Here is a 26,572-nt window from a genome sequence, read left to right on the forward strand (position 1 = left end):
AATCAGCATCGTTCTTGTTTGTAACAATCTGTTTACTGCATTTGACCAAACAGAACAGCATGATAACTTACAGTGAATCTAACTGAGGAGGAGGAACTGCACTGCTTATGTCACGCCCTGACCATAGAGAGCCCGTGGTTCTCTATGGTGTTGTAGGTCAGGGCGTGACTAGGGGGTGTTCTAGTCTGTATTTTCTATGTTGGTGTATTAGTATGGTTCCCAATTAGAGACAGCTGTTTATCGTTGTCTCTAATTGGGGATCATACTTAAGTTCTACATTGTTCCCACCTGGTTTGTGGGATATTGTTTGTGTTAGTGTGTTTAGCACTACGGCTTTCACGTTCATTTTATGTTTGTTTATGGTTTTGGTAGTTTCACTATATAATAAAGTATGTGGAACTCAACTCACGCTGCGCCTTGGTCCGCTCTGTGCGACGATCGTGACAGCTTAATTGACAGGGGTGGGGCTTGGTGTGTGTTGGAAGCAGCCACAAGAGGACACGCGGCTGAGTGGTGTTTCAAAATATTGGATCTCTTGAGATATGGGTATTACACACGTCAATATTGCGATTTCGATGTGAATTCAATTACTTGTGCAGCCCTACTTCCATGGCTTCCTGTTTCACTGGGGTATAAAATGACTTAACAAGCATGTAAAATCACCAGGCAAAGAAATCACAAATGAAAAGAGACAAATGGTTGTTGACTTTCATAAATCAGGCAATGGGTAGAAAAATCTACTGAAAAAACAAATATACCATTTACCAATATTACGGCAACAATTAAGAGGTTTAAAAACCCCTGCAACAGTGGTAAACTTGCCTGGTAGAGGACCCAGGTGTATCACACAGTGAGCACGGTTACATGAAAACAATAATGCTTTGCAAGAACGATTTCCCTAATCATCCAGTTTACATGGACACATCTGAAATCAGGCTACTGATGGGACTTTGATAAATACTGAAAATCGCCAAACAAAATAAATGTTGTACAACAGTAACCATGTTATTTTTGCTAAGACTTATTTGATTCTGAGTTTGGACATAGAAGGTTTGTATGTGAAATCTAATTATAAGATGCGTACTTTACTTGCACATAATAGGAGGAGGCTTGCGATAACCGGTGTTGGCACGTGTGCAGATCAAATACAGAGCTGGAATGCTGATTTAAGCTGTTTACATGTCCTAATCATTTGACAGATTACCTAATCATTTGACAGATTACTTACAAGTGTGTAAGTGCTAAGGCAAAAACAAAAATGTGCACCCCTTTGGCTCCCTAGGACCAGGATTGAGAAGCACTGGGTCTAGGGAAGTGCTTCCCAATTCTGGTCCTGGGGAGCAAAACGGGTGCACATTTTTGTTTTTGCCTTAGCACTTACACACTTGACTCAACAAATCAAGTCATCATCAAACTTTATTTTGAATCAGGTGTGTTAGTGCTAGTGCAAAAACTAAAATGTACCCCTTTGGGTCCCCAGGACAAGGCTTGGGAAACACTGGTCTATGGCCTAGACTGGGCATTAAGGGTTTGCTGAGGGAGACTCCGTCCTATCCCGTAAATTGTCTTGTTATGGTCATTCTCTCTGAAATGGCAAACTCAAGCCCTAGACCAGAATTTTTTTCTGCTTTCGTCTCTTGAGCTAAAATTGAGCAAATGTTTTGCTATTTTCAAGGCAATGAACTGTGTCTGGCTGAAATCTGTATTTGAGAGAATTTCACTGCTCCAGTTGAACACCCTGTGGTCAGATTTGGAATGCAATGTCAATTTCCCCAGACAAATTGCATCAGATTTTGTTACTGAATCATGTCTTATAAGCACAGGTGCAGTGTGTGTGCAAAAAGCTGTTGGACAAAATATATGGGCCAGTTTCCCAGCCACTGATTAGCCCTAGTCCTGGACTAAAAAGCATGCTCAATGGAGACTCACCAAAGGTGCTTTTTAGTTCAGGACTAGGCTTAACACTAGAACCGCTGGCCCTCGAGGCATGGCAGACGTGTTGTTTCCTACTCTTACCACCTGGGGGCGGCCCATCAGGAAGTCCAGGATCCAGTTGCAGAGGGAGGTGTTTAGTCCCAGAGTCCTTAGCTTAGTGATGAGCTTCGTGGGCACTATTGTGTTGGAACACTGAGCTGTAGCCAATGAACAGCATTCTCACATAGGTGTTCCTTTTGTCCAGATGAGAAAGGGCAGTGTGGAGTGTGATTGAGATTGCGTCATCTGTGGATCTGTTGGGGTGGTATGCGAATGGGATTGGGTCTAGGGTTTTGGGGGATGCTGTTGATGTGAGCCATTACCAGCCTTTCAAAGCACTTCATGGCTACCGACGTGAGTGCCACGGGCGGTAATCATTTAGACATGTTACCTTCGCTTCCTTGGGCACAGGGACTATGGTGGTCTACTTGAAACAGGTATTACAGACTCGGTCAGGGAGAGGGTGAAAATGTCAGTGAAGACACTTGACAGTTGGTCCGCGCATGCTTTGAATACACGTCCTGGTAATCCATCTGGCCCAGCAGCTTTGTGAATGTTGACAGTTTAAAGGTCTTGTTCACATCGGCTACAGAGAGCATTATCACAGTCATCCAGAACAGCTGGTGCTGTTGTGCATGCTTCAGTGTTGCTTGCCTCAAAACGAGCACAAAAGGCATTTAGCTCGTCTGGGAGGCTCGCGTCACTGGGCAGCTCGCGTCTGGGTTTCCCTTTGTAATCTGTAATAGTTTTCAAGCCCTGCCATCCGACGTGCGTCAGAGACGGTGTAGTAGGATTCAATCTTAATCCTGTATTGACGCTTTGCTTGTTTGATGGTTCATCAGAGAGCATAGTGGGATTTCTTATAAGCGTCCTGATTAGTCTCCTGCTCCTTGAAAGCGGCAGCTCTTGCCTTTAGCTTGATGCGGATGTTGCCTGTAATCCATGGCTTCTGGTTGGGATATGTACGTACAGTCACTGTGGGGATGACGTCGTGGATGCACATATTGATGAAGCCGATGACTGAGGTTGTGTACTCCTCAATGCTATTGGATGAATCCCGGAACATATTCCAGTCTGTGCTAGCAAAACAGTCCTGTAGTGTAGCATCCGCGTCATCTGACCACTTCAGAATTGAGCGAGTCACTAGTACTTTCCGCTTTCATTTTTGCTTGTAAGCAGGAATCAGGAGGATATAATTATGGTCAGATTTGCCAAATGGAGGACGGGGGAGAGCTTTGTATGCATCTCTGTGTGTGGAGTAAAAGTGGTCTAGGATTTTTTTTTTCTGGTTGCACATGTGACATGCTGGTAAAAATGTGGTAAAACTGATTTAAGTTTGCCTGCATTAAAGTCCCTGGCCACTAGAAGCGCCACTTCTGGATGAGCATTTTCTTGTTTGCTTATGAGAGTGGTCTTAGTGCCAGCATCGGTCTGTGGTGGTAAATAGACGGCTACGAATAATATAGATGAGAACTCTCTTGGTAGATATTGTGGTCTACAGCTTATGATAAGGTACTCTACCTCAGGCGAGCAATACCTCGAGACGACTTTAATATTAGACATCGCGCACCAGCTGTTCTCGACAAATAGACACACACCCCCACCCCTCATTTGACCAGAGGTAGCATCTCTGTTCTGCCGGTGCATGGAAAATCCCGCTAGCTCTATATTGTCCGTATGGTCGTTCAGTCACGTCTCTGTGAAATATAAGATGTTACAGTTTTTGATGTCCCATTGGTAGGATAATCTTAATCATAAGTCATCAATTTTATTTTCCAATGATTGTACATTAGCAAGAAGAACGGATGGCAGTGGGAGTTTACTCGCTCGCCTACGAATTCTCAGAAGGCTGCCCGATCTGTGGCCCCTTTTCCTGCGTCTTTTCTTCACTCAAAAGGCGTGGATCTGGGCCTGTTCCAGTGAAAGCAGGATATCCTTCTTGTCGGACTTGTTAAAGGAAAAAGTTTCTTCCAGTCCGTGGTGAGTAATCGCTGTTCTCATGTCCAGAAGTTATTTTCGTTCATAAGAGACAGTATGTACACAATATGTACACAATACGTTTTTAAAAAGTTACGCAAAAAAAAAAAAAAAAATAGCAGAATTGTTGGGAAAATGTAAAACGTCAGCCATGTTCTAAGGCTGATGCATCCCTGCCCTATGATTGAGGGGAGGGAAGGGGTGGAGAGGGTGTCGGTAGCCACTCTGGGGGCGGGCTGGGTTGGATTGGGGTAATGAGAGGGGATGCCCCAGAACCGCTGCACCAGGCCCCAGATCAGATTCGAGGTACGTTCGCTCCTTCCTCTCTCCACTCTCACTGTGGCCACAGCTGCCTGTCATTAGCCTACCCGCTATCAGAGAGCATGCTGGGTAAGCAGCGCCGTAATTGGCCTCCGCAGAGCTAGAGCGGCATCTCTTTTTCCAATCTCACCGCACAACTCTTTTTCTCTTTCTTTCTTTCCCTCTCTTTTATCACTCACTCTCTGTATCTGTTACGCCCCTGAAAAAGGGGAGAAATAATCACGAGAGTGATACGGTATTGTTTCCTCAATGAGAACTTTTACTGTAATCATTTTACCAAAGTAACACATTTTACACAAGTAACACATTTTACAAAACAACAGATCTACAGGAAAGAGCTAGTGTTGTAGGGTACAAGGCTTATTCAAGTCACAACAGTATACTCTGTAATTCACTGAAACATACACTCATTTCAATGTAACTGTCAAGCACAAAGCTTTAACTCAGTAAACCATAACTTAATTTATCTACAGTCAACAAAGTGTTTGAAAAACCATTACACAAATAACACCGCAACATATCTTATTAGCAACGCACATGTTCATTCACATGTTCATTCACGATCGACATAAAATGGCAGCTACTCTCAGTACGAAGCTAGCCTTAGCTGCAACCGAGCAGGGCTCACATTACTCTGCAAACGTAACTCTAACTTTCTCAAGATGTTACCAAGACACACCTTAAACACTCTTGACATGTTAGCGAGTTATTACATTTAAATGACTCTGTTTTATCATCAATAACATACCTGAAAAAGGGGAGAAATAATCACGAGAGTGATACGGTATTGTTTCCTCAATGAGAACTTTTACTGTAATGAGGAAAAGACCGCGATTTCCCCGCGAACTTGGGTGGAGACCAGAGCAATCGATCTCAGGCTCATGGATTAAAGAGCATTTAGTAGATCACAGATTAACACTTTTACCCTTCAATTAGGCACCACAAAATAAAGTAATCAATATAACGTTTGCACATTCCTTTTACAATTCTTACCCTTTGTACACTTGATGGATTTTAACTTTAACACAATTATATTAATGTTATCAATCTCTATCAACTAATACAGAATGCATGATCTTTTTAACCTTAATGTTTTAAGATCCTCACATTCTATGAACTTACTTATACTTTTTAATGTATAACAGGCTATGAGTATTTCCTTTAACCTGTCACATATCCATATATCTTTCTCTCCTGTCTTTCATCCATCCATCTCTTGATCTCTCCCTACTGAGGGTCTGTCTTAAACTTGCTTATCTTTGCCTGGAGCCAGAACAGATCCTGTTGAAGAAAGGGGATTCAATAAGGCGGCTTAGTTTCCTGCAGAGCAGGCTTACTTTTTCAGCTTTCGCCTCCTGGCCCTTATAACTTATTTCTGTCCGCCTGCTCTGCAGCCAGGGGCCTTTAAAAGAGCAGCAAAAGAAGGAGAGTTGGTTCTATCTCTCCTGGAGTGTGTTTAGGCTGCATGTGTGAAAGGCAACAGTGTGTGTTGGGACACAAAGCGGGTACTGTAGGGGGAGAGAGGAGTGGCGGGTCTGGCGTCAGCTCGCTCTCCTCTCGCCAGCTCGCTCACACACACACACACACACACACACACTTAGAAAATCACAAACTATATTGTGAAAATAACCACACACTGATTGAGAATCGGAGGAACTGATGGTTAGCTCTGTGTTAAGGTATCTTGATTGACACCAATTTTAGCGCTGAGTTGGTTGATTTTAGACATATTTTAATCAGCTATGTCTCCCTCTCCCTTCTTTACCCAAACCCACACTATTTCCACCCCTTTTCTATCCTCTCACGCTCACACACACACTCTGCTTCTTTATGACTCTGCATCTCTCTCTCTCTGCCCATCTCCCCCTCTCTGCTTCTCCCGCTTCCTCTCTGCCTCCCTCTCGCTCTCCCTTCTTCAGCCGTGGCCCCAGTAGTACCAGAGCTGAGCAGTGACATAGACACCAGTAACTTTGACGAGATTAAGGATGACAAAGGCGACGTGGAGACCTTTCCCACACCAAGGGCCTTTGTGGGCAACCAGCTGCCATTCGTGGGCTTCACCTACTTCAAGGAAGACCAGTAAGACTAATTGGTTTCTATCTATTCTAAGAGTTAAGTTTAGTGTCCATACAGTGTCTGTGTACATTCATGTTAGTGTTATATTTAGCTTCAACAAGTGTGCCAATTATCTAGGAATCTGGTTTGGTTTTCTAAATTTACATTGGAATGAGTCTGCTGTATGTTTTTAAGGGTGTTTTTGTAAGACTCTCTGTACTGTGCAGAAAATGTGCTTAAGGTCATGTCTGTGCCTGCAGCTGTAGAGAGAGGAAATTAAAGAGGGAGAGAGTGAAAGAAAGAAGGTAGAGAGTTCTATGTTGAAATGTAACACTGTTTTAAGCCAGTCGTACACGCTGCGTCAGTACTTTACACTGCCTCCTTGTTCCAATAGCCCTTTTAATAAAGCCACTAAGCTCATGATAAAAGTCTGTTCTTATGCTCACGATCATGATCATTGAATGGGAATTGTAGAGCTGGACTCTGAGCTGGGTGGGTTCTTTGTTGGACAGGATGTGTTATGGGGCGGGATACGGGCTTGGGTACTCAGAGGGCGAGGAAGGTTGGCATTGAGGTTGGCATGGCTGGCAGGGCACCTCAGGTAAAGCCAGTTTAAAGACCTCTCTCCTCCCTCTTGCTTCTCCTTCTCTAACAGGCTGCTGAGAGGTGGGAATAAAGGGATATCTGTGGAGGACTGTAAGGATAGCTCTGAGGAAAAAGAGGACAGCATCGAAGGAGAGGTAGGTTGTTGCATTGTTGCGTACGTACATGCATGCATTTATGGGTTAGGGTTTGTTTTTAAAACAATAAGGGAAGACGTGTACATGCATGCATTTATGGGTTAGGGTTTGTTTTTAAAACAATAAGGGAAGACGTGTGCTCAGAAGGGACAAGACTGACATTTGAGTACAAATTCAATATTGAAATGGTCGGTGCAACGTAGTAGCTCTCAAGACAGACCAATGGAATAGAACACTCAGACAGACAGACTGAAAAGAACACTGAGACCTACTGACTTCTCGGATGACTCAAATACAACCAAGTTCACTCTAGCCTTTTGGGGGCCCTAAGTGAGATTTGGTTGCCCCTCCCTACACTTTTTGCAATGGGGCGGAGTGAAAATGTTGCAATTTTCTAACAAATTTCATGCAATTCTACTCATTTGGCAATGGGGCAGAAATTTAAAAAAAATATATTTTTTACAGCTAATTCCCTGTAATTCTACTCATTTTGCCATGAGGTGGAGAGACATTTTTTCAGTTTTAAAGCTAATTACCTGCAATTCTACACATTTTGCTATGACTTATGCAATGTTAATGATATCTGAGTGAAAGTGACTAACAAATCAATGGGGGACCCCTGGAGGTCAGGGCCCCTGGGCACGTGTCCTGAGTGTGGGGCAAGCGGCCTGGAGCCCTAAGCGACCGCTTATGTCGCTTATCCCTGGAGCCGTTTCTGAGTTCACTAAACAGGTGCCTCACAAACCCAACAAAAATACAAGGCCTACCCTGATTTGATGATACTTTATGGCAAGTTATGAAGAAGAGATACTGTTCTATAACAGTCTCTAAAATCTGCCCTAGATGTTACGTTTTAGTCATTTAGCAGATGCTCTTATCCAGAGTGCATACATTTCATACTTTTTTTTCTCTTCTCCGTACTGGTCCCCCGTGGGAATCGAATCCACAACCCTGGCGTTGCAAGCACCATGTTCTACCGACTGAGCCACACGGGACCATGTTGACCAACTAACCTATAAAGGAGTGAGAAACAACGTGACAATGAGTCTCAGGAAAGCCAAAGCCAATTTCTTTCTCAATATCATCAATGAAGCAAAAGGGAACAGCAAGGCCATATGGAAAAATATTAACAAACTCACTGAGAAAGATCATGCCGAGTCTACAATTGAAAGTCAATGGCTTCAGGACAACAGCTCAATCATCGCACCCACCTTTAATGATTATTTCATTGACTCAGTCTTAGAGCTGGGACCAAAGTTCACCCCAAGAGACCTGTCCATGATCCCCAGCAACGAAAGCCATTCCATTTTTTGTTGTTGTCCACCAGTGAGGTAAAGGTCAAGAAAATGCTCTCCTCACTCAAACTCTAAAGCAAAAGATGTGTTTGGTCTTGATACTGTATTTCTAAAAAAGTACAGTGACAGCCTAACCACCCCAATTACCCAGATAGTCAAGTTATCAATGCAAGAAAGTTCATTCCCAAAAGCATGGAAGACAGCCATCTTGAACCCCTGTACATAGAGTTGAAGTCGGAGGTTTACATACAGCTTAGCCAAATACATTTAAACTCAGTTTTTCACAATTTCTGACATTTAATTCTAGTAAAAATTCCCTGTCTTAGGTCAGTTAGGATCACCACTTTATTTTAAGAATATGAAATGTCAGAATAATAGTAGAGAGAATGATTGATTTATTTCATCTTTTATTTCTTTCATCACATTCCCAGTGGGTCAGAAGTTTACATACACTCAATTAGTATTTGGTAGCATTGACTTTAAATTGTTTAACTTGGGTCAAACGTTTTGGGTAGCCTTCCACATGCTTCCCACAATAAGTTGGGTGAATTTTGGCCCATTCCTCCTGACAGAGCTGGTGTAACTGAGTCAGGTTTGGAGGCCTCCTTGCTTGCACACGATTTTTCAGTTCTGCCCACACATTTTCTATAGGATTGAGGTCAGGGCTTTGTGATGGCCACTCCAATACTTTGACTTTTGTTGTCCTTAAGCCATTTCGCCACATCTTTGGAAGTATGCTTGGGGTCATTGTCCATTTGGAAGAACCATTTGCGACCAAGCTTTAACTTCCTGACTGATGTCTTGAGATGTTGCTTCAATACATCCACATAATTTTCCATTCCTCATGATGCCATCTATTTTGTGAAGTGCACCAGTCCCTCCTGTACCAAAGCACCCCCACAACATGATGCTGCCACCCCCATGCTTCATGGTTGGGATTATGTTCTTCAGCTTGAAAGCCTCCCCCTTTTTCCTCCAAACATAACGATGGTCATTATGGCCAAACAGTTCTATTTTTTTTTCATCAGACCAGAAGACATTTCTCCAAAAAGTACGATGTTTGTCCCCATGTGCAGTTACAAACCGTATTCTGTCTTTTTTATGGCGGTTTTGGAGCAGTGGCTTCTTCCTTGCTGAGCAGCCTTTCAGGTTATGTCGATATGGGACTCGTTTTACTGTGTATATAGATACTTTTGTACCTGTTTCCTCCAGCATCTTCACAAGGTCCTTTGCTGTTCTGGGATTGATTTGGACTTTTCGCACCAAAGTACCTTCATCTCTAGGAGACAGAATGCGTCTCCTTCCTCAGCGGTATGACGGCTGCGTGGTCCCATGGTATTTATTCTTGCGTACTATTGTTTGTACAGATGAACGTGGTACATTCAGGCGTTTGGAAATTTTTCCCAAGGATGAACCAGACTTGTGGAGGTCTACAATTTATTTTCTGAGATCTTGGCTGATTTTCTCTTGATTTTCCCATGATGTCAAACAAAGAGGCACTGAGTTTGAAGGTAGGCCTTGAAATACATCCACAGGTACACCTCCAATTGACTCAAATGATGTCAATTAGCCTATCAGAAGCTATGACATAATTTTCTGGAATTTTCCAAGCTGTTTAAAGGCACAGTCAACTTAGTGTATGTAAACTTTTGACCCACTGGAATTGTGACACAGTGAATTATAAGTGAAATAATCTGTCCGTAAACAATTTTTGGAAAAATTACTTGTGTCATGCACACAGTAGATGTTCTAACCGACTTGCCAAAACTATAATTTGTTAACAAGAAATTTGTGGAGTGGTTGAAAAATCCGTTTTAATGACTCCAACCGAAGTGTATGTAAACTTCCGACTTCCGACTGCAAATCTGGAGACCAGCTGGAAGTGGGCAACAACAGGCCTATCAGTATACTCCCTGTCATCTCTAAGTTTGCTTAAGTTGTAGGAACAGCTCACAGCACACCTGAATACAGGGTCTGTCCCTCTTCACCCCATGCAGTTTGGGTTTAAGGTGAACCGCTCAACAGAGGCAGCATGTTGTTAACGTCAACCGTAAAAGTCCTTCTCTCAAAACTCTCCAGTTTCAACCTCTCCCAAAATGCTCTTGACTGTGGTTCAGCCTATATATCAATGACCTTCCTCCTTTATGCCTGGGAGTGGAGATCCAAATGTACGCTGACGACACAGTCATCTACATCCATGGAAAGAGTGCTGAGCAAGTGGCTGCAAAGTTAACATCAATTATGGAGAATGTTTCACAGTGGCTCAATGACTCCTGTCTCATCCTAAATGTGGGGAAAACAGTGGCCATGTATTTCTCTGTCAATCAAAAGCAGCAGGTCTACCCCGACATCCTCATAAATGTCCAAAAAATCAAAACTGTTTCAGAATTCAATACCTTCAAATCAAAGTCAAATCAAAGTTTATTTGTCACGTGCGCCGAATACAACAGGTGTTGTTGTACCTTACAGTGAAATGCTTACTTCCAGGCTCTAACCAATAGTGCAAGAAAAAAAAGGTGTGTGTGTGTGGGTAAGTAAATAAATTAAACAACAGTAAAAAGACATTTGAAAATAACAGTAGCAAGGCTATATACAGACACTGGTTAGTCAGGCATATTGAGGTAGTATGTACATGTAGGTATGGTTAAAGTGACTATGCATATATGATGAACAGAGAGTAGCAGTAGCGTAAAAAGAGGGGTTGGTGGGTGGTGGGACACAATGCAGATAGCCATGTTAGCCAATGTGCGGGAGCACTGGTTGGTCGGACCAATTGAGGTAGTATGTAGATTAATGTATAGTTAAAGTGACCTTGGCATAATCCTTGAGCCCAACCTCAACTTAATAAAAAAACACATTAAAAAATGACCAACACAATCCAATATAGCCATGCCAATTTCCGGTTAATCAGAAACGCTCTCTCCATCGAGCCTTCCAGAATATTCTTGTATGCTTTGGTTTTCTCCCCATTTCGCCTACTGCATCACCAGCTGGTTAAAAGCTTGTGAGACATCCCTGAAACCAGTGGTGTAAAGTACTTCAGTAAAAGTACTTTTTTGGGGTATCTGTACTTTACTATTTATATTTTTGAACTTTTACTTCACTACATTCCTAAAGAAAATATTGTACTTTTTACTCCATACATTTTCCCGGACACCCAAAAGTACTCATTACATTTTGAATCCTTAACAGGATGGGAAAATGGTCCAATTCACACACTTATCAAGAGAACATCCCTACTGCCTCTGATCTGGCGGACTCACTAAACACAAATGTTTCATTTGTAAATTATGTCTGAGTGGATAGCCCCTACCTATCCATACATATAAAAAACAAGAAAATGGTGCCGTCTGGTTTGCTTAATATAAGACATTTGAAATGATTTATACTTTTACTTTTGATACTGAAGTATATTTTAGCAATTACATGTACTTTTGATAAGTACATTTCAAACTAAATAATTTTAGACTTTTACTCAAGGAATATTTTACTGGGTGACTTTCACATACTTGAGTCATTTTCATGTTAAGGTATCTTTACTTTTACTCAAGTATGACAATTGGCTACTTTTTACACCACTGCGTGTAACCTCTCAAATCACTCTACAAAGAAGCACTGAAAATATTGGACAAAAAAACACGTCACTACTACCACTGCAATATAATCACCAAGTTCAACTTGTTTAGTTTTTACAACTTAATTCTGTTCTCAGATATCGGCCTGGTTTACAAGATAACTCACAATCTAACACTTCCACCCCTGAGGGTCTTTGTAAACCTCTGCTCCAATCAAAATAGCAGGGTAACAATAACCTCCACCAGGGGGGACTATAACATCCCCAAATGGTCCACCACCTTTGCACAATCAACCTTCTCATTCAAAGCAGCTAAGAAATGGTATGGTCTCCCCTCTGCTTTGAAAACATGTAGCAGCGTCCAAGCGTTCTCGACTGAGATTGTTTTTTGTTTGTTTATGAAGTCCAATCAGTCATGCACTTATTGATTTGAACTTAAAACGCCATAATGACTTTTATTGCAACAGAAGACACATTAGTAAATATGCAGGTTTAATTTCATTATGTGCAATAACTGGGCTATGTACAATACTTCCTTTTTATTAATAGGTATTACCATTTCTATCCAATAGCAATATGTTTCTATGTGCAATGTTTTGACTTCTGTGTTGAAACACGTCTCTATGTCCTGATTTCTTTGGGTTTTGTTTACTGTATGATGTATAATTTTTTATGTATATAATTCACCTATGTCTAGATGTTTTAGGGACTACAGATAGAAATGAGCTATTAGCAAAATCTGGTGCGACATGTTTTCTCAGTGCTGAGTCTTATTTTTTTGGAGTGCATTGTCCCATCCAAATAAAGGTTATACTTTTTTTTTATTAAAAGAAGAAATATAACTCTCAGATAAACAAAATAGAACTTTCAGACAGAAGAAATAGAATTGTCATACAAAATACAACTCTCAGAAATAACAAATGGAACTCGCAGACAAAATGAAACTCCTACAGATAGACAAAATAGAACTCTCAGGCAGACAGACAAACTATAACTCTCAGGGTACTCTCAGGGCACACCCACAACCCTAACGCAATGGTAAATAATAGAGATGGCGGTAGCACTATAGGTCCAGGGGTGTGTCAGAAATATTTGAGCTATTTTCACTGTGGGAATTATGGGCGCAGTAGCTGGTGGTGGCGCGAAAGGGCTGGGTTTTGATTAATAAATAAATGGTTGGCTTGACCCCTCACAGGCCGATCAGAACGTGTTACATGACTAAGTATGTGGTTTCTCCAAGTTGTGTATTTACAGTCTTATGTATTATGTTGTCATCAACTCCAATTTGAATGTTAGTCCGTTATAGCCTAGTTTGTTAAATAGTCTACAGCAGTAATGGGCAACATTGATGTGGGTGGGGGCCACAAAAAATCTGAACCCATTATGAGGGGCCGCAGTGCCCAAAGAAAAATTTGGCATAATGGAACCGTCTTACAGATCGCATTCACACTTCTCCAAAGATAGGAGACGGCTCCTAAATTCCATTGCGTGTGAACTAGACATTTTCATAAAGCCAGGATGAGCAATCATTCAAACAAGTTTTTAAAAAATAAAACGAAAAACAATCAAACGTTTTTTTTTCAACAACACTATATTTCTAAATAGCTTGGGGTCAGAAGCAAGATATATTAAAATCGACGGGATAAAAAAGACAAAGGATTGCTGTTAAACCAGCCTTAGTTATAGCCTATAGGCCTAGGGTAAGGGGAGACTATGGAGGGCTTGGTTTTTAATCGTATGAAATAGAAAAGCAATTGTTACAGGAAAATAAGTTTTAAATACAAGGGTCACCAGCATCATCTCATCTCTCGTTTCATGATGGGCACATGGACACGGGTAGCCTACGTGGAAGGGTTTTTACACACGCCCAAAACAGGAGCTGGCTAAAATAATGTCACAATACAAAGAAAAAAAGGGGATGTCTGCTCAAGGTTTTGCTGCTCCCAAACTTGATCTTTTAATAAAGCTTTGGTGATTTAAGATTTATTTCAAAGCAGTCTCACAAGTCAAATCCTTTATTGATAGACTTGGCTACTTGGTGAACGCATTCGGCAGGACAAAAAAACAGCCTTCATCGAAGGGAGGCTATTTGCTTGGTTTTTAACCAAATGAAACCAAATGGAAAAAAAACATGAGTTTTTTATGTTTATTAATACGAGTGTTACCAGCACAAAGATCACATCTCCTCTCTTGTTCCATGGGCATTAGGGCATTGTGCATCACAGCTGGATAGGTTGCGCTTCCTCTCATAAAATCCATGCCGTTACCAACCGCGTTACCGCTAAGACCTTCTTTTCATTTTTCTTAAATGGTCACTTTTTGTCAGAAAGACAGACACAATAGAACTATCTGACAGACAAACTAGAACTCTAATACAAACTAAATATAATTCTGCCTGACAGACATATTGACACTTGAGTGTGCATCTGGTGAGCTCCATGTTAGTGTGTGTACTTAACTCTACCCCCTCTCCTCTTTTATTCCGATCAGCTACAAAATAAACTCCATTGTCTGGAGGAGCAGCTCAACCATGAGATGCAGGCCAAAGACGACCTGGAGCACAAGTGCAAGTACGGCTCACCTCAGAACAAACACACAAGCACACACACCACACACACACTCACACATGCTCCTCTCTCCCCAGGACTACCACTAGTCGTCTAGAGAAGCTGGTCAAAGAGCTCGACGAGGAGGTGAGACTAGCAATGTCCAATAGAGTTAATGGTCAGTAATATTTTGACTATGTACATCACACATGAACCCTTCCTGGTCCCTGTAGATGAGCAGCAGGCAGAGAGTGGAGTCATCTCTGAGGCAGCTGGAGAGAGAGAGGGCCCTGCTGCAGCACCAGAGTGCTGAGAACCTCCGCAGGGTGGAGATGGAGGCAGACAGGAAACGCAGCCTCGAGAATGAGCGTAAGCTAAGCCCAGTATACTGATTATAATGAGTTGGTAATGAGCTTATAATGCATTGAAAGACTTGTCATAAGCATGTATAACTGGCTCTTGTTTTATTATCACTTTACAGTGATCCTGACTATTACTTGCATTTGTGTAATTTTAACATTCCTTCACAGATACAATAACAAGGGCTTGTGCATGCTTATTACAAATCAAGACATTTTATCTGTTGGCTTTAATGCCAGGCACCACACCCTAATAGTGATTTTTTTAAATCATATCACAATACATTTTTACCAGTTGAATGTAGACACAAATATAATACTTTTTGTATACAATATGCAAATGACGTGATATCTCATTAAATATGCACATATTTGCATATCATACAAATCAATTTTTCTGGACACTGGATGAAGTCAGCCTAAATATTTTGGTTTAATTTTGTTTAGACACTCCAGGACTAGATTTATACAGAAGAGATTATGGATAAATACTTTTTTCATCTTTCCATCTGTAAAATTCTAAAGCCATTTTTGGCGAATTGTTCCAAGAAAATGTTATCTAGAATACAAATGTAACAACATATCAACAATTCCCTTTGAGTAAGTCTGGAGAATGTATCTAAGGATAACTACACAAACTGTGGTGACTGTAGATTATTCTGAAACTGAGAAAAATGTGTTGGCGTGTGGGAAGTCTGACTTGCGAGAAATCGAATTTAGCCTACCAATCGACAAATGCCTATTTTGACCATCATCTCTTCACTATCTCTTCAAAGTAAGTTACTTTATAGTTCAGTTTCTAACATTCTCTATGAAATGGGCTTGACAATAATGTGTGATTAAATGTAGTGAGCTTTTAAATGATAGATGTATGTCCATTTAAAAGTTGTTAAAATTCATGAAATGTTGATTACGGTGGTATGATAAACTAAAGAAAATATGCATTTACATTGTTTGTTTACTTTTTCAAGGTACTCATTAAAGGACCAAAATACCAAAAACATCTCAAAATTGGTTAGTAACGTACATTTTTGCCTGTGGTGCCTGGCCATTAAAGATATTTTTTGTTTTGTTTCGTTCCACTGTTCCGACCAGCAAAAGAAAGCTCTGAACCGATTTGAACCCTAAAAAAGTACCGGTTTATATTGTCCCTTTCTGTTCCTTTTTTAAACTGTGAAATCAACCTTTTTTTACATGTAGCTAATTAAATTACTTCACCAATCAGTGCAGATAGAGCAGGCAAGCTAGTTGTTTACATGCGTGACGGACAGACAAGTGGAGCCTATGGCGCAAGATGCGACTGAAATGCTGCAGGTGGGGAGAGAACGAGAGAGGATTGAGGAGGGGGCTTGATGCGCTGGGCATCTTGTTATAACATGCATTATATGAATTAGGTTCACATAATTATACTTAGGAGGAGAGGCTGCTATGGAGGAACTTTGAATGTCCTTTGTGATAGCTAGCTAACAAGCTTGTGTGGGAATTTAAAAACACATCTTCAAATCAAAGTTTATTTGTCACGTGCGCCGAATACAACAGGTCTACGTAGACCTTACAGAAATGCTTACTTACAGGCTCTAACCAATAGTGCAGCTTTTAAAGTTTTTAAATCAAACGTGAAGAATGATAACTATGCTTATAGTAACCTTAACTAGCATTAAAAAGTGAATCCCTCCGGTGCACGTTTTGGTTTTTGCCCTAGCACTACACAGGTGATTCAAATAACCAACTCGTCACCAAGCTGAGATTGTTTTAATCCATTCCATGACCATGTCTAGTTAACAGCCTGCGGGACCAGCTTGAAGAGCTGAAGAGGAGGAACCAGAACTCTCCGATCTCCAATGAGAAGAACATCCACCTGCAAAGACAGGTGAGGGAGAGCAAGCTTGTATGCATGCATTCCTTTGAATAAGTATGCTTCACTATCTTGTGATTTTCAGATCACAGAAATTAGTGTTTTTTTGCTTTCTTAACCCAACCTGTTGAGAAACACAAACACACACACAAACTCCATGAGGGGATGTAAGCTTGGGTGCCTTGCTCAAGGGCACAATGACAGGAGTTGGCTTCTAAAATACAAAGAATATATGATAGCCGACCAGGAATGGACTGACTACTTTCACTTTATTGAATACAAAAATGAAGAAATTAACATCATACAAATTGCATAGAAAATATCATAAGAAAACACTTACTTAGGCACAATACCTAAATAAATAAATATTCAGCTTTTTCTTATTTATTTCTCGATGTATCGTTATAAATGTTACTTTAAAAACATTTAACAACTACAGTTATTGTACAGTCGAACAGCAGCGGTAGAGTGGCATTTCTCAGGCGGTTCCTTCTCTCCATCTATATCTCTCAGCTGGTGGAGGCAACAGCGGTGCTAGCCGAGGAGCAGGAGGCGGCGGGGCGGCTGCGGAGAAGCCAGTCAGAGGCCCAGAAGCAGGCCCAGGCCCTGGAGTTCAACCTCAGGGAACTGGTGGACAACTGCACCCAGCTGGAGAACGCCAAGATGGGCCTGGAGCAGCAGCTGATGGGCCTGCAGGCTGACCTGGAGGCCGAGAGGAGGGACCGCAGCCTAGGGACAGAGATTATACTGGACCTGCAGGGTGAGACTGGGGCTGGGGCTGGAGCAAGGGTTGTCAGATCGGCAGAGTTTGCACTTTTACTTTTTGTTTCAGTGTCATGGACACGTTTAAATAGAAAACAAATTGACAATACAACTTTCATAACAGATACATACCAATAAAAAGAGACTAGCCTGCTGGTTTACTGGGTCGATAGGAACATTAGCCCGAGCTATTTAGGAAGGATATCACACCTGGCACAAATTGTTGTCTAGTTCTGTTTTTCCTGCCGAGGGGTACCCTATTCCTGCTCCCAGAGGGGAGTAGTTCAAAGTCCGGGTACAGGGGGTGGCTTGGGTCTAAAACGATTTTGTGAGCCTTGCGGAGGGCCCTGACCTTAAAGATCTCATCCAGGCCTGTCTGTTTGACTCCAAGTACCTTGCTTGCTGTGGTGATAATCCTTCTCAGCATATTTCTCTGGCTGACAGTGGCATTGCCAAACCAACAAACAATACAAAAAGTTAAAATATTCTCAATGAAAGGTTTGTAAAAACAGAGTCAGTATAGTACAGTGTACATTAAAAGATACCAGCTTTTTGAGAAAGTTGTCACGTCCTGACCATAGAAATAAATTTTTCTATGGTAGAGTAGGGTTTTGTCTAGTTTATTTATGTCCATGTTGGTTCTAGTTTATTTTTTCTATGTTGGGGGTTTTGTCTAGTTTATGTATTTCTATGTGGGGTTCTAGTTGTATTTCTATGTTGTTTTTTGGGATGATCTCCAATTAGAGGCAGCTGGTCATCGTTGTCTCTAATTGGGGATCATATTTAAGTGGTTGTTTTTCCCACTTGGGTTTGTGGGAGATTATTTTGAGTAAGTGTATTTTGCACCTCTTCGTCATGGTTTGTTGTTTTGTTTATTCGTTTATTTGTATGTCTTGCATAGTTTCACAGTTATAATAAATATGTGGAACAATACACACGCTGCGCCTTGGTCCCATTCTTCAGACAGCCGTGACAGAATCTCCCACCACCAACGGACCAAGCAGCGTGGTCAGGAGGACTGGACCTGGGAGGAAATCCTGGATGGGGCAGAACCCTGGACAAGGCCCGGGGAGTATTGCCGTCCAAAGGAGGAGATTGAAACAGCGAGAGCAGAACGGTGATATTACGAGGCGTTATACCATCAAGGCAAGCAGGCGAAGACAGCGAGAGAGGAATGGCGACAATACGAGGAACTAGCACGGCAACGACAGAAGCCCGAGAGGCAGCTCCAAAAAAACATTGGGGGGGCACACGGTGAGTTTGCTGGAGTCAGGTTTGGGACCTGAGCCAACTTCTCGTGCTTACCGTGGAGAGCTGAGGGGTGAATCAGAGCCAGTCAGGGAGACGAGTGAGGAACTCGACGCAAGATTCCGGAGAGAGGTGGTGGCATTGGGAGTGCTGCAGAGCGGGCGTGCTGAGGAGCGTGACACCAGTCCGGTGTCATATGCACCAGTTTCACGCATCTGGCCTTCAGTGCGCCTCCCCAGTCTGGTACGTCCTGTGTCTCCTCCACGCACTCGCTTGAGGGAGCGTGTGACCTGTCAGGCACCATGTTTTGCAGAGATAAGCACGGTGTCTCCAGTGCGCATTCACAGCCCAGTGCGTCCTGTGCCAGCGCCTCACACTTGCCGGGCTAAAGTGAGCATCCAGCCAGGACGGATTGTGCCAGCCCTACGCTCCAGATCTCCAGTGCGCCTCCACAGCCCAGTACGCCCTGTACCTGCTCCTCGTACTCGCCCTGAAGTGCGTGTCACCAGTCTGGCGCCACCTGTGCCAGCCCCACGCATCAGGCCTCCAGTGCACCTGCCCAGTCCGGTGTGTCCTGTTCCTGCTCCACGCACTCGCCCCGAGGTGCATGTTACCAGTCTGGCGCCACCTGTGCCAGCCCCACACATCAGGCCTCCAGTGCGCATTCCCAGTCCAGAGAACAGTTCCCGTTCCAGAGCTTCCGGCGACAGTTCCCGTTCTAGAGCTTCCGGCGACAGTTCCCAGTCCGGAGCCTCCTGAGACGGCCCGCAGTCCGGAGCCTCCTGAGGCGGCCCGCAGTCCGGAGCCTCCGGCGATGATCCACGGTCCAGTGACACGAAAGAGGGGGGGATCAGCTAGCGGAGCTGGGGCTACGCCCCGAACCGGAGCTGCCTCCTATGCTGGCGGATAAGCAGGATGTGAGGGTTCTTTGTTCTGCACTAGAGCCGCCATCGACATTAGACACCCACCCTAACCCTCCCTGTTTTTTTTTTTGTTGTTTGGGGTTGTGCGTTCGGAGTCCGCACCTTTGGGGGTGGGGGGTACTGTCACATCCTGACCATAGAAAGCTTTTATTTTTCTATGGTAGAGTAAGTCAGGGCGTGACATAGGGTTTTGTCTAGTTTATTTATGTCTACAAATCATTAAAATCCAGACAGAAAATAATTACACAAGAAGCAACATAATATCACACAGTCAAACTCTGTAATTTAGTAAGTTCACCATTCTAGTTTATTTTTTCAATGTTGGGGGTTTTGTCTAGTTTATCTATTTCTATGTGGGGTTCTAGTTGTTATATTTCTATGTTGTTTTTTTGGGGGGTGATCTCCAATTAGGGGCAGCTGGTCATCATTGTCTCTAATTGACGATCATATTTAAGTGGTTGTTTTTTCCACCTGGGTTTGTGGGAGATTATTTTGAGTAAGTGTATGTTGCACCTCTTCGTCACGGTTTGTTGTTTTGTTTATTAGTTTATTTGTATGTCTTGCATAGTTTCACAGTTATAATAAATATGTGGAATGATACACACGCTGCACCTTGGCCCCATTCTTCAGACAGCCGTGACAAAAGTACAGTCTCTGTTGGCTCTTTTTGTAGATCAGGTCTGTACATTTACTCCACTGAAGCTTATTGTCCAAGAGGACACCCAGATATTTGTATTCCTCTACAATTTCTATGTTCTGATCTCTGATAGATGTTGCAGAGGTACAGTTGAAGTCGGAAGTTTACATACACTTAGGTTGTAGTCATTAAAACTCGTTTTTCAACAACTCCACAAATTTCTTGTTAACCTCCTAGGACATTATGTTATACAATACATGCATGTTTTGTTCAATCAAGTTCATATTTATATCAAAAAACAGCTTTTTACATTAGCATGTGACGTTCAGAACTAGCATACCCACCCACTTCCGGTGAATTTACTAAATTACTCACGATAAACGTTCACAAAAAACATTATTTTAAGAATTATAGATACAAAACTCCTTTATGCAATCGCTATGTCCGATTTTAAAATAGCTTTTCGGTGAAAGCACATTTTGCAATATTCTGAGTAGATAGCCCGGCCATCATGGCTAGCTATTTTGACACCCACCAAGTTTGGCACTCACCAAACTCAGATTTACTATAAGAAAAATTGGATTACCTTTGCTGTTCTTCGTCAGAATGCTCTCCCAGGACTTCTACTTCAACACCCAATGTTGTTTTGGTTCCAAATAATCCATAGTTATATCCAAATAGCGGCGTTTTGTTCTTGCGTTCAAGACACTATCCGAAGGGTGACGCGCAGGCGCATATCGTGACAAAAAATGTCAAAATATTCCATTACCGTACTTCGAAGCATGTCAAACGCTGTTTAAAATCAATTTTATTGCGATTTTTCTCGTAAAATAGCGATAATATTCCGACCGGGAGATGTCGTTTTCGTTCAAAGACTGAAAATATAAAATGGACTCTTCACGTGCACGAACGCCCCCGTTTCATTGTTCTCAGATCGACCACTTTCCAACTGCGCGTTTTTCAGCCAGGGACTGCAGAGTCATCATTCCCCGTTCTGGCGCCTTCTGAGAGCCTATGGAATCTTAGAAAATGTCACGTTACAGCAGAGATCCTCTGTTTTCGATAAAGAGGCTATAGAAGGCCAAGAAATGGTCAGAGAGGGCACTTCCTGTTTAGAATCTTCTCAGGTTTTGGCCTGCCATATGAGTTCTGTTATACTCACAGACACCATTCAAACAGTTAGGGTGTTTTCTATCCAAATCAAACAATTATATGCATATTCTAGTTTCTGGGCAGGAGTAATAACCAGATTAAATCGGGTACATGTTTTATCCGGCCGTGAAAATACTGCCCCCTATCCTAAACAGGTTAACAAACTATATTTTTGGCAAGTTGGTTAGGACATCTACTTTGTGCATGACACAAGTAATTGTTCCAACAACGTTTACACATAGATTATTTCACTTATAATTCACTGTATCACAATTCCAGTGGGTCAGAAGTTTACATACACTAAGTTGACTGTGCCTTTAAACAGCTTGGAAAATTCCAGAAAATGATGTCATGGCTTTAGAAGCTTCTGATAGGCTAATTGATTTCATTTGAGTCAATTGGAGGTGTACCTGTGGCTGTATTTCAAGGCCTACCTTCAAACTCAGTGCCTCTTTGCTTGACATCATGGGAAAATCAAGAGAAATCAGCCAAGATCTCAGAAAATAAATTGCAGACCTCCACAAGTCTGGTTCATCCTTGGGAGCAATTTCCAAATGCCTGAAGGTACTACGTTCATCTGTACAAACAATAGTACACAAGTATAAACACCATGGGACCACGTAGCCGTCATTACACTCAGGAAGGAGACGAGTTCTGTCTCCTAGAGATGAACGTACTTTGGTGCGAAAAGTGCAAATCAATCCCAGAACAACAGCAAAGGACCTTGTGAAGATGCTGGAGGAAACAGGTACAAAAGTATCTATATCCACAGTAAAACAAGTCCTATATCGACATAACCTGAAAGGCCGCTCAGCAAGAAAGAAGCCACTGCTCCAAAATCGCCATAAAAAAGCTACGGTTTGCAACTGCACATGGGGTACAAAGATCGTACTTTTTTTTTTTAGAAATGTCCTCTGGTCTGATGAAAAAAAATAGAACTGTTTGGCCATAATGACCATCGTTATGTTTGGAGGAAAAGGGGGAGGCTTGCAAGCCGAAGAACACCATCCCAACCGTGAAGCACGGGGGTGGCAGCATCATGTTGTGGGGGTGCTTTGTTGCCATATTCTGACATTTCACATTCTTGAAATAAAGTGGTGATCTAACTGACCTAAGACAAGGAATTGTGAAAAACTGAGTTTAAATGTATTTGGCTAAGGTGTATGTAAACTTCCGAATTCAACTGTGGGTGTTGTACGCTTCCTGAAGTCTATGCACCTTCTCTTTGGTCTTGTTGGTATTGCGGACCAAGTGTGATTCGTCACACCACTATACAAAGTCATTTAGGACCGGGTCATGGTGTTCCTCGTCGTCATACAACAGGGTGATCGAGGCAGTGTCATCAGTGAACTTAACGAGGTGTCTGTCAGGATGGGAACTAGTACAACTATTAGTGTACAAGATGTACAGGAGTGGGGACCAAAAACACATCCCTGATGAGAGCCTGTGTTGGTGGTGTGTATGTCTGACACGTGGGGACCTATTTTGACTCAATGTGCCCTCTGTCTCAGAAAGTCCAACAGCCGCAAAACTAGCCCCCCATCTAAGGAGAAGTCCCGAATGAGTCTCTGTGGCAGAATGTAGGGCTGGATTGTGTTGAAGGCAGAAGAAAAGTCAACAAACAAAGTCCTGACATGGGATTTTGCACAATCTAGATGTCTATAGACCATGTTGAGAAGAGTAAGAATGACATCATCCACTCCTCTGCTTGGCTGATAGGCAAACTGAAACGGGTCGAGGAGCTTCTGGGTGTCGCTGAGAACATGACTTTTCACAATTTTCTCAAGGCATTTCATTACTAAGGATGTCAAGGCGACCGGGTGGTAGTCATTCAGCACAGAGGGATTAGATGCTTTAGGAATTTGGTATAATTATTGAGTTTTTCCACAATACTGGCACGTGTTGCTGGTCGAGCGAGGATTGGAAAATGTCTGTTAAAACACTGGCCAATTGTTCAGCACAGTGCTTTAACACATGTCCACTTATTTAGTCTGGGCCTGGGCTTTTGTGTGCGTTACATCCCCTGAACAACTTTGAAACATCAGCCTGTTTAACAACAACCCTCTCAAACATTTGTAATGATGTTTCCATTTGTTTTACCTCTGACACAAAGTTGTCTGATTCAAATCTTGAGAAGAAAACATTCAGTTCATTAGACATGTTCTGGCCCTCATGTCTCCCAAGGGGAGCACTGGGTTTCTCCCCCATCTATGTGGGGGGTGTTAGCCATGGATCTAATCCCTTGCCAGGCCACCCTTGAGTTCCCTGAGGAGAGGGTACTCTCCACCCTTTGCTTGTATGCCTTCTTGTCCACCTGTATCTGTCTTTTGATCTCACGTTGTACATCTCTTAAAGCCTGTCAATCACCCACAGCATAAACCGCCTTCTTCCTATTAAGTAGTGATTTTAGATTATTTTGATACCCAAGACTTGCTAGGGAAGATTTTACAGGTTTTAGTAGGCACAACTGACTCACCACAGAAGTTTACATTGTCTGAAACAACATCTGTGAGTACATCAAGATCAGAGCTGCTGTCCTCAAATACCTCCCACATAGTACAGTCAAAACACCCCTGGAGACAAGTGATACTGCTGTCGTTTCAGATCTGGATAGGTTTAACTGTGGGCACTTTGGAACCATTCCATTGGTTCCAATGTGACATGAGGGGCAAGGTTGCACTTTTGGAACCATTCCATTGGTTCTATTACACTAGGCAAGTTTAACCAAGCATAAATAGGATCCAGGAATGCCTGGGAGTATGTCACCCTTATAGAGGGACTCTGTTTTGGAAAATTTGGTAACATTGGTCTTTGTGTTCATTCAGGGGAAGCCGCTACATGATTTCAGAAAGGCCTGTTTCAAATTGTCCTATGTCGGCCTTCCGCATCTGTGATGGTTAGGTTACCAGATCAGAAAAAACTATGGGCCCCAGAATAGTTTTTCCGCCACACCATTCTGGGACCTGTGGTGCCACCTCTGCCTCACAGATACCTCAAAATTATACTAATCTCTGCCTCTCTCACTCCCTTTTTCCCTATTTCTGTACTTGTGTTTCTCCACATCATTTTCTCTCTCGCTTTCTCTACCTTTACTCTCGTCCCTACCTCCCTCACTCTCTCTCTCGCTGTTCTTTATCTTCCCTCTCTCTCTCAGGGCATATCCAGGGTCTGGAGGAGGAGGTGAAGCAAGTGAAGGGTTCTCTCTCCAATTCACAGACGGAGAAGAGGCAGCTACAGCATAGGCTCACTGACATGGAAAAGGTAAGAGGCCTGGGTCGTGAAACATTAGGCACCAAATGGAAGAAAACAGACTGAAACAGCGAGGGCCTACCTCGACCTGTCCAATAGTAAACGTTTATTGTTTTCTGTTGCAAAATATGCCAAGATGAACACAACCCTGCACTTCACTGGGAAGACTTACTCTACTAAACACTCAGGCTCAATGGGATTGCCCCAAGACCAAATCAACCCCTAGCCTCTACCCTCTACTTGTGGAGATCTGAGAGGATTAGATAGGAACATCTTTATAGTGTTGCTTATACCTATTAAAGAGCAAGATACAGAAAGTAACTTTTTCCACATTTTGTTTTGTTACAAAGTGGGATTAAAATGATTTTAATTCATTTTTTTTGTAAATGATCTTCAGGAACATCCAATGTCATCTTGGTAAGCAACTCCAGTGTATATTTGGCCCTGGGTTTTAGTTTATTGTCCTGCTGAAAGGTTCATTTGTCTCCCAGTGTCTGTCGGAAAGCAGACTGATCCAGGTTTTGCTCTAGGATTTTTCCTGCGCTTAGCTCTATCTCGTTTCTTTTTATCCTAAACAAACTCCCTAGTCCTTGTTGATGACAAGCATACACATAACATGATGCAGCCACCACCATGCTTGAAAACATGAGGAGTGGTACTCAATGATGTGTTCTTGTGTTGGATCTGCCCCAAAGATAACGCTTTGTATTCAGGACCAAAAGTTTATTTTTTGCCACATATTTTGCCGTATTACTTTAGTGCCTTATTACAAACAGAATGCATGCTTATGAATATTTTTTATTCTGTGCAGACTTGCTTATTTTCACTCTGTCAATTAGGTTAGTATTGTGGAGTAACTACAATGTTGTTGATCCATCCTCATTTTTCTCATATCAAAGCCATTAAACTCTAACTTTTTTTCAATCACCATTAGCCTGAGTGGTTTCCTTCCCCTCCGGCAACTGTTAGGAAGGACGCCTGTACCTTTGTACTGCTGCTCCTCCTATGGACATTCCCTCGGGGACATTCTACCCCCCCCCCCCCCCCCCCCCCCCCCCCCATTGACATTTATCATTGTTACAGTTGTAAATATGTATTTATTATTATTGTCACTTCTCTTTTTGACCTGCACTGTTGGAGTGCGGAGCTTAAGCATTTCACTGTATCCTGCAATTACATCTGCGACCCTGTGCATGTGACTAATAAACTCATCTAGTCTAATCTGACTGGGTGCATTGATGCACCATCCAAAGTGTAATTAATAACTTCACCATGCTCAAAGGGATATTAAATGTCTGCTTTTTTTATTTTTACCCATCTACCAATTGGTGCCCTTCTTTGCAAGGTATTGGAAAACCTCCCTGGTCTTTGTGGTTGAATCTGTGCTTGAAATTCACTGTTTGACTGAGGGACCTTACAATTATCTGTAAGTGTGGGCGGGGTACAGAGATGAAAATTATGTTAAACACTATTATTTCATACAGAGTCAATTCATCTTATAATGTGACCTTGTTAAGCCACATTTTACTCCTGAACTTATTTTGGCTTGCATAACAAAGGGATTGAATACTTAGACTCAAGACATTTCATTTTTTTATTGTTAACTAGTTTCCCAAAAAAGTCTTAAAACATAATTACACTTTCACATTGTGGGGTATTGCAGGGTCCCCCAACTGGTGGCCCGTGGGACGAATTTGGTCAGCGGGGGGGGTTTATTTGGCACCCCAAGTTTTCTGAGCAAAATAATAAAAAAGATGTATGTGTTTTGGGGAGGGATATTGATTGCTGGACATAAAAGACTAAAATGCCAGAAAATCATGCTCCAAGTGATTTAAAGAAATCTGTTCCCAGGCATTACCACGTATAATAGAGAGACACGTGATTGTATACAAATGTACGCAAGGT

The 26,572-nt window shown here is 42.3% G+C and overlaps 1 protein-coding gene across 1 annotated transcript in view; it reads left to right on the forward strand.

Moving 5' to 3' along the window:
- Window positions 1-26,572, forward strand: part of LOC115195645 (rho-associated protein kinase 2-like) — an 89,743-nt gene that overhangs the window by 44,199 nt on the left and 18,972 nt on the right. The window contains exons 3-10 of the mRNA XM_029755727.1: window positions 6,192-6,351; window positions 6,983-7,067; window positions 14,427-14,506; window positions 14,581-14,629; window positions 14,716-14,851; window positions 16,620-16,711; window positions 17,210-17,456; window positions 24,573-24,679. Coding sequence (XP_029611587.1) covers window positions 6,192-6,351; window positions 6,983-7,067; window positions 14,427-14,506; window positions 14,581-14,629; window positions 14,716-14,851; window positions 16,620-16,711; window positions 17,210-17,456; window positions 24,573-24,679 — 956 coding nt within the window. The remainder of the gene's footprint in view (window positions 1-6,191; window positions 6,352-6,982; window positions 7,068-14,426; window positions 14,507-14,580; window positions 14,630-14,715; window positions 14,852-16,619; window positions 16,712-17,209; window positions 17,457-24,572; window positions 24,680-26,572) is intronic.

The sequence above is a fragment of the Salmo trutta genome, chromosome 1 (assembly GCF_901001165.1).
Source record: "Salmo trutta chromosome 1, fSalTru1.1, whole genome shotgun sequence".
Classification (NCBI taxonomy): domain Eukaryota; kingdom Metazoa; phylum Chordata; class Actinopteri; order Salmoniformes; family Salmonidae; genus Salmo; species Salmo trutta.